This window comes from Perissodus microlepis, chromosome 23 (assembly GCF_051167445.1).
Source record: "Perissodus microlepis isolate ML-2025 ecotype Zambia chromosome 23, ASM5116744v1, whole genome shotgun sequence".
NCBI classification, from domain to species: domain Eukaryota; kingdom Metazoa; phylum Chordata; class Actinopteri; order Cichliformes; family Cichlidae; genus Perissodus; species Perissodus microlepis.
The window spans coordinates 868,128-877,294 of NC_140482.1; the positions used below are offsets into that span (position 1 = coordinate 868,128).

Consider the following 9,167-nt stretch of genomic DNA (forward strand, 5'->3'; position numbering starts at 1 on the left):
CCCCCAAAATCCAATCTCCTTAGATTGGAGATCTAAGGCATATATTTAGGGCTGGATCGCATCACCCTGAATCCTCCCTTAGTTATGCTGCAATAGATGTAGGCTGCTGGGGGATTCCCATGATGCATTCAGTATTTCCTTTTCAGCCACCTTTCTCACTCAACATGTGTTAATAGACCTCTCTGCACTGAATCACACTTTTTTATTAATCTCTGGCTCACTTCCACAGCATCTCTTTCATCCTGTCCTCTTTCTCTCACTCCAACCGGTCGCAGCAGATGGCCCCTCCCCTCCCTGAGCCTGGTTCTGCTGGAGGTTTCTTCCTGTTAAAAGGGAGTTTTCCCTTCCCACTCTCGCCAAAGTGCTTGCTCACAGGGGGTCATATGATTGTTGGGGTTTTTTTTCTCTAAATGTGTTATTGTAGGGTCTACCTTACATTATAAAGTGCCTTGAGGCGACTGTTGTTATGGGGCTATATAAATAAAACTGAATTGAATTGAATTGACATTTCAGATGCTTCCCACACTGTGGCACAGTTGAAGGTTCACGAGAGTTATACAACTTCATCATGTTGACGTGACACAACCGAGTAGGACGTCTACGATCTGGGGTCTGAATAATGTAGTTGGTCTTGCTGAGCTTTTTCTCTACAACATAAGGACCAGAGAATTTAACAGAAATGTAGCTACTAGATGTCTGGGATTCTGGAGAGAAAGCCTTAAAGTGAGTCAGGGTTTGGGGAGCTGCGTCTGGCTTGACCTGGGCACCCGGAGGTGTTTTAAGTAGAGCTTGTTCTTCAGTTCAATCTGGAGAAACAGTATAAGCAGAGGCTCCAGGGGGAGCTAGAGAGTCTTGAAAGGGGACCTCAGTCAGGTTTTTCTTTCTGATCATATATAGACTGTTTAAAATCTTGACCATTTGACAAAAAACTTGCATTCCACTGTAGGATTATATGGTTGTAAAAATTAACCACCACATTATCCCTCTTGACTTGCATAACTACTTAGTTCACCCCTCATGTCCTCCCAAATGATGTTCTTCATATCTAAACTATGACATGAATCCTCTCAGTCTTGGACTTCACATCTGATGTTCCATTTACTACTTTCACAATGAATGTCACCTTCATCTTCTTCTCTTTCTCTAGTTTCCTTTCACCCATTCCCATTACCCTTTCTATCACTTGTTTCTCCCCTAACCTGGGTTTCCTAATCTGTCTCTCTTGGTCAACCATTTTACATACCTCTACAAATGTCACTTTCTTTTTTCATATTGGCATTTAACGGCACTCCTTGCTCCTTTACTTCCATTAGTTCTCCTTTCCCCTACTCTTATAGTATTTTTCACTTTAACTTTGCACACACCCAAAAGTTTCCTTGCTTTTTCCACCTGCACTTCTATGTTACAACCAATCAGTAGATTTCCATTTCTGAGTATCTTAGCATATTTGATTTCTCCAACTTGCAGACCTGTACAGGCCTTCGACCGACTCTCCTGCTAATCTCACTCACTAAATCCACTAAGGTACTCCTGAAATCCAAACACACACTAACTCCAACAACCACACCGTACATGTTGAAAGCACACAGATCTCCAAACCTCCACTCCTCAACCTCCCGTGTCTCTCCCCCCTTTCCCCCATAACCCCTGTTTCCTGTTTTCTCTCCCCTTTATAGAGAAGGGCTCAAATTATCACCAGTCAACTACTCCCTTTACTCAACTCCAAATAGCTGCCAGCTGGACTAGAGAAGAATCTCCACTCTCACATGGGTGTGATCCACATCTCACACAAGTAAGAGATTTACTCAATTATTCCACCACGCCACATTCTGCAACATGTAAACCTGAAATCTGTGTAACAGCCGAGAAGTATGAAGTGGAAGAACACAAAACTCCTTTTACCATCAGATCATACGAGTATTGAATTTAGACTGCAACTGTGACACGTGAGTAAATGCGCTTTTGTTTTCTTGTAATACTGGGTATTTATTAAAGCCAGTATTGTGTAATGAAAGATTCAGATTTAATTTAGGACACTTCTGATCTTTCTGAAGAAGAAAAAACAACTAAATAAAAGTGGTTTGAGGTGTAATAAATCTATCTTTATTGAGGTCATCTGCGATAATAACACCCCGATTAATTAACACTTTACACCAGCAAAATAGCAAGTAAGAGTGGTAATGCTGGGCAACAAAGCAACAAGGAAAGTCAAAGAGGGACCTGGGAGCATACAGTCTAGAACAGGGGTCGGCAACCTGCGGTTCCGGAGCCGCATGCAGCTCTTTAGTCCTTATACAAGTATTTAACTGAAGTGTATTTTATTTGTGTTAGTTCTTTTAAAAATTGTAATTCTAAATTGGAAGATTATTGCGATCTTGAAATATAAAAATAAAATTATATTTTATTATTTTTCATCACTCAAAATAAGCGTCACACTTGTGGAAGCCGGTATACCCGCCGTGCATTTATCGAGACTTTCAACCCCTGGTAGGCCAAGTATGGAGAAATGTGAAAAAAGAAAAATATCAGAAGAAAATAGAACATTTAATGATGCCTGGGCAGATTCATTTGCATTTACTTCTGAGGAGGGCAGCCTACCAGTATGTGGATTGCCGATCTTCGGATCCAGATACGTATGTGACGTTGTACGTGAGCAGCTATTCTCCACCATAAACTATGTTAAAAACAAACACCGCTCACGCCTCACAGACGAGAGCTTACAGTCCTCCGTTAAAATGAAACTGACTTTGTACAGCCCCGATTTGCAGGTGCTGTTTGCAGATGTTCAGGAGCAGAAGCAATTTTTTAGTAGCATAGTGCTTTTTTTTTTTTTTTTAAAAGAAAATTAAAAGATCAAGGCTACTTCTTTGTTCATTGTATGTAGTTTCACTTCCCCTGTCACGTCATTAGTCAGTCAGCTGTTTCCCCATGTGTCCTCACTTCCCGTGATCACCTCCTGTGTGCATTTATGTCCTCTGTATGTCTTTGTCAGGTCGTCTGTTATCTCCACCATAGTCACAGTCAAAGTGTTTCCTAGTTTTCTTAGTTTTTCTAGGTTCCATGTTTTTCACGTGCCATCATCCAAATAAAAGATTGCTTTTTGTTAAAACCTGCAAATCCTCTTCAAACTCTGCTTCTAGGTCCATTCAACAAAACACACTGGCGTACCTTGCTGTGATGTGATAGTTCAGCTTTTTAATTCACTGAAAAGAGACCTTAGACTGGGTGTCTTTCTTTTTTGTTATAATTTTTTAAGAGTTTGAAATGTATTCCTTACATAAATAAAATGTAATTTTCTCTATAGCACTTCATGGATTTCACAAGCAACACACTATAGTTGTTTATACAAAGCATAAAGGTAAAAAAACAATGTATAGAGTGTTATCTTCATGTTAGATGTCAACAAAGTATTTGCGGCTCCCAGTGTTTTCTTTTCCGTGGAAACCAGATCCAAATGACTCTGTGGGTGTTCAAAGTTGCTGACCCCTGGTCTAGAATAATTATAAAAATACAGAATAAAAAAAAGATGTGGGAACAGTCTTTATATAATCTTTATTAGTAATTTAGTCCCGATTTGTCTCTAATATTTCTGCATAAGATCTATTGTTTTATTCTGGCTCTTTACAATTTTTTTGTTATATTGTGCATTAAAATAAATCATTATGATAGTCCTACTTTGTCAGGCTATATTTCCCGAAGAGGACCTTCACATAAAAGGCAAGAACAGCAATGCTGCACCCCGAACCCAGGAAGTATCTCACACAACAGGATTGAAAAGCCCTATTGATAATGTGCAAAAACTACAACATTACATTACATGCTGTACTCCAGTGTGACTTTCACATCAAGACAGGGACACAGATAAATACAAATCCTGTATAAAAAGTACAAATATGAGAAATATGAACATTATAAAAAGAAAATCAACACCGACCACAGCACAGCACTTAAGTGTAAAATGCTTTAATGTATTCACATCCATAAAATAGAGCCAAAATTATAACCCAGGCTGTTTATGAAAAGGTGACACTATTTGGTTTTTAGCAGGTATGAGAGACTGAAGAAGGGTTAGCTAGAGTTTTGAGGGTTTGACCTCAAAAAATTGAACTAACAGGAAGAGAAAAAAAAACGGAGGTTTTCATGTGACTGGAAGTACAAGGCTGTGCTTTCTATGTGGTCATTATGTTTAGAAACAGGAAGTGTAATTGATGTGATTCACACTGAAAGACTGAAGAGGAGGGGTTATATGTGATCACCAGATTTTTTTTTATTACTTAATGAACTAAAACGAAAAGACACACGTTACAGTGGATGATGTTTTGCTTTTTGAGAGGGCCAGTTTGGTGATCACATCTTCTAAGATAAAAAGTGCTGTGAGGCGACTGTTGTTGTGATTTGGCGCTATATAAATAAAATTGAATTGAATTGAATTTCCTATATAATTCATGACCTCTTTCAATGGTTTCATCTCTCTATACAATCAAAAATAGTAAAACACTGTTATACTAGCCTGTGAGGATTTAGCATACACACACAAATGATAGCTGATAGCATCACACAGTTGCTGAAGATTTGTCTGCTCCACACAAAGAATGACAATCTCCTGTTCCAGTACATCTCACAGCTGCTCTAAAGGACTGAGGTCCTGAATTTGGAGACCTGCGGATTTAAACAGTTTAAAGTCAGCGCTGCAGATATTTACAGATATTACTGGATATATGTGGATGTAGACTCTTGGAGTCAATTCATATAATTATTTGAATTTGAAGCCACATAAAAGGCATATATTAAGTCAAAAGAAAAACGTTACCACTTTTTCTTCAAGCAGGAGTGCAATGAGAGCAGCTACTAAAGCAAAAACTGTCAGTCCTGCTATTGTAGCTATTACAATCACTGAGGTGGAATCTGTGAGAAAAGCAGGAACAATGTTACAATGGACAACGCTAATACATCAATTATAGATCACAGGGAAATGTAGGCCTATTGAAGTCATTGTTATTAGATGCAAATTCACTCAGATATCTTCACTTTATAAATCTGTGACTTTGAAAGAGTTTCTCACCATTATAATCAGCAGTAGCAGCAGCAAACACCTGTTGGACCTCAGGAATCATCACCATCACCTCTCTGTGAGGAGCAGAGAGCACTCGTGCTGCACATCCCACCTGTGTGCTGTGTTTACGTGAACCTGAGAGCACAGCTGTAGTGGTGACAGTGAATGTAGCGTTGGTGTTGGACACACTGACAGTGTTGTACTGTGAGAAGCTGAGGTCTTGTTGTGAGACACTGAGTGTTACAGTGGGAGCAGGTCGACCAGTGGCTGAACAGGAAACAACCCACTCTTCAGTAGAGTTTGACTCTCTGACATCAACAACAGGTTCATGCAGCTCTGTGAAGGATCAGGAAATATTGCAAAGACTACATTGTCAAGAAGAAACCAGCTTCTGACACATTTTATAGTATCTTTATTTGATTGAGTCTAATCTGCTTGAAGAAAGTAAAAGTTCTTACCATAGACTTGGAGGCAGGTTCTACCGATGAAGAAGCCTTCAGGGTGAGTGATAAACAGACAGTGATAGCAGCCTTTATCCTGCTCTGTTACATTCCTGACGACTATGGAGCAGTTCTGTAGTCCAGTGTATTTAAACCCAAATTTATCTGTAAAGCCATCATTCACTCTCTGACCATAGTACTTGCTGTAGGTGGCAACATTTGTCTCCACATCATGTGAGATTTTCTGCCATGTGACCTGAAGGACGTCTTTAGTCTCCAAGAGCTGACAGCTGAATTCAGCATCTTCTCCCACTGCTGCCAGCACAGTCTGCTGTGTTTGGATCACTGCTGTTAGAGCTGCATGGAGAAAATAAATGAACGGTTAGATGTGAGAATGAGGAAATATTAGTCAGTGAAAGAAGCAGCTTTTCTTTTTATCCTTATCCTGACATGAAGTCAAACATTAACATGATAAAAAAAAACAATCAGCATCAAAGAGAAACACTGGTTACTGTTTCCTACCTTTTGGAAGGACTCCACAGAGAAAAAGTAGATAGACAAGCACACAATATGTCATTGCTGTTATAAAGTGTCAAAGTTTGAGATGAACCCGAGAGCTCTGTGGATATAAAAAGATGTCAGGTTTGTATTGAATAAATATATGCATGTACTACACAGAATTCCGTGCAGACATACAACACAATGACTGGCGAGTTTTAAAAACACAACAAGTTACTTCTGTTTTCATGGTTTTCTTTCTGCTTTTTCTCAGGGTTTCTGTGAAAAAAAAGTTAAGTATGAAGTTTGAAATCAGAACGGCCACAAAAAAGTGGAAGTGAAAAGGTTGCTATTTGCATTTCTCGCATTCCTCATCTGAATCAGATCCTCAAGACAAGATTACAAATAACAACACCTCCGCTTCGCTGGAATCCTTATTTCAGTGTCTCTGCGAAGTTAAGATCTGGATGGCCTCAAATTTTCTCGTGATCATCTTGTGATCATCTTTGGACCAAGCTGCAATTCTAGTACCCCAGATCTTGACCTGCGCAGTTTAGCACCTTTTGTTAAACTGCATGCAAAAAATTTGGGGGTTATACGAGATAGTAAGTTTACCTTTGAGAAACAAATTGACTCTGTTGTACAGTCGTCCTTTTTTTAAATTGAGACTCTTATCCAAGGTGAAATCCTTTTTATCTTTTAAAAACCTAGAACGAGCAATTCACGCTTTTATCTTATCTCAACTGGACTACTGTAATTCTCTATATGTAGGTGTTAGCCAGTCTTGTCTAGCACAGCTCCAGCTGGTCCAGAATGCTGCAGCTCGTCTCCTGACACGTTCAAAGAGACACGAGCATATTTCCCCAGTGCTCGCCTCACTTCACTGGCTCCCAGTCCGCTTTAGAATTAAATACAACATTTTGTTGTTGACTTACAAAGCACTGAACGGTCAGGCTCCTGAACATCTGTCTGACTTACTGCAGCCATATATACCCCCTAGAGATCTAAGATCAAGTGATATCTCGCTCTTGGCCACTTCTAAATCGAGGCTGGTCCACAGAGGTTACTGGGAATTTGTGTTTGTGGCACCGAAAATGTGGAATGATTTACCTCTCCACATTAGAAAGGCCCCGACCATCAGTCTTTTCAAATCCCATCTTAAAACACATTTATTCTCACTGGCTTTCGACACCGCATGAGAGTTACCTGTCTGTCCACCTAATCATCTTTTATCAGGTATTTGTTATTGATGTTATTTGTTACTGTGTAATTTTTTTTTCCTTCTTTGTACAGGTCAACATTTTGTTGTTATTATATGTGCTATATAAATGAAGTAAAGTAAAAGTAAAACCTCAGTAAATAAGTCTTTAACAGGAATGCATGAAAAAAAAATTCAAATAAAGTATTCATCCCATCAGGTATGAACTGGTTTTATCTGAACTGCACACACTCAGACTCTCAAATGACAAACCTGGTTTTAAAGCCTGAGAGATGAAATGTATTAATGTAAATCAAAATGCAATTTTTAATTAAGGGAGAGATTAATGGACAGTGTCCATGTCAATGAATGCCATCGGGGGTTTGTCAGAGATAATATTCTCATTTTGTAACTCTGTCACAGCGCATTACCTTCATTAGATAGTTGGAGGATCGAGGGTCTGCAGAATGACACACAGATTGTAAAATCTTCTGTGTATCTTGTTTCATCCCCGGGGAGACGCCACAGTTTCATTCCTTCATTAACGCTCAGCTTGTAGTTTTTATCACTCTAATGCATAAGAGTCCTCTGATTGCAGCAAATGTATGTAGATGTAACATGTTGCTTTCACTATATTAAAGGAGAGGAAAAGTTCAGCAGCTTCAAACTCAGTTTTCCTCTAAAGGTTACTTTGTTCCACATGACTTGTTTAAACCAGCAACATCATCAGTTCAGTTTTCCTGCTACTAACTTACAGGACTAAACAACAACACTATGAGTTTAGAATCTAATTTGGATTTTGTCTCCACTGCAGTTACATCTGCCATCATTTAGTTAATATGAAAACAATGTTAGTGTTAGATGTTCAAGTCTGAAGTCACAAAAATCTGCTGTTCCAGTTCCTCCTGTAAAATGGACTAATATCACTAAATTATTCATTTATGACTGTTACATGCTGTTGTTGTGTGGCCATTGCCTTGAAATACGTGAAATATAATATTATTATATTAATGAAATAATTACGTATTTTAAATACAGTTGGAAAATGCTTCAAACATTGATAAGAAGAATCCACACAATAAAACAAACAAACAAACATGTCCCAACAAACAATTTAAGACAGGACAGCTTTACTGTCAGTGTGCGAGGACAAAGTTACAGCAAACATCCCTCCTGGAATGAGGCATGTGATTAGAAAAATATGAAAAGACATTATTTATCATCCAACAAAAGGTTTAAGATTTAACACTGTCAATTGGCATTGCATCTCTCTCTCTCTCTCTCTCTCTCTCTCTCTCACACACACACACACACACACACACACACACTAACAAATCAGCTAAAAACATTAAGATTGGTGGTTTTCATGTGACCATCATGAACCTTATGCGTAAGTTCACTAAGGAAGCTCTGTAGTCACACGTCTGTCTGCTTCCCAGGTGTTTGGCAGCTAATGTAAGTTACATCACTTCCACTTTCACATGCTTGTCAAGCTGGTTGTGACATCATGGATCTAGTCCAATCAGCACTCAGCCCTCCTTCTTTAGGCCAATCAGCCTTCACTCCATGTACTTAAAATCTCACTGCGCATCTGTGATTCTTCTTTTCAGATGCCTTCGTACAACCCACCTCCTCCCCACCACCACCACCTTTCACTCATCTCTCAGGCGCCATTCAAGCCTCCATCTTCATCTCCACCACCAGCATCTATACTCTGGGGGTCCTGCCCTAATCGCTATCACAGCTGTGATTGTGTTCTGCTGCGCTGGACCATCGGAGTCTAACCACCAATGCATGAACTAGACGCGTGGTTTCTCTCTCTCTGTCTTTAGCTGTTGGTCACATTTATTTGCAAGTCAGCTGCAGGTTGATGATCCTAAACTATTTCAGCCGTCACACGCTGATGTTGAACTACACCCGCTGCATCATATCTGCACCTAAACGGCAACTTGAAACAATACTTAAATCTTCATTTCAT

The 9,167-nt window shown here is 39.3% G+C and overlaps 1 protein-coding gene across 1 annotated transcript; it reads right to left on the reverse strand.

Annotated features, from left to right (window-relative positions):
• Positions 1 to 3,406: 3,406 nt before the first annotated feature.
• Positions 3,407 to 6,154, reverse strand: LOC146360610 (OX-2 membrane glycoprotein-like). The gene is made up of 5 exons (XM_084921794.1): positions 6,016 to 6,154; positions 5,512 to 5,850; positions 5,063 to 5,389; positions 4,811 to 4,905; positions 3,407 to 4,659 (listed from the first exon to the last, which is right to left on the reverse strand). Exons 1-5 carry the CDS (start codon positions 6,068 to 6,070, stop codon positions 4,630 to 4,632), a joined length of 846 nt encoding a protein of 281 aa, XP_084777920.1. The 5' UTR covers positions 6,071 to 6,154; the 3' UTR covers positions 3,407 to 4,629.
• Positions 6,155 to 9,167: the final 3,013 nt, after the last annotated feature.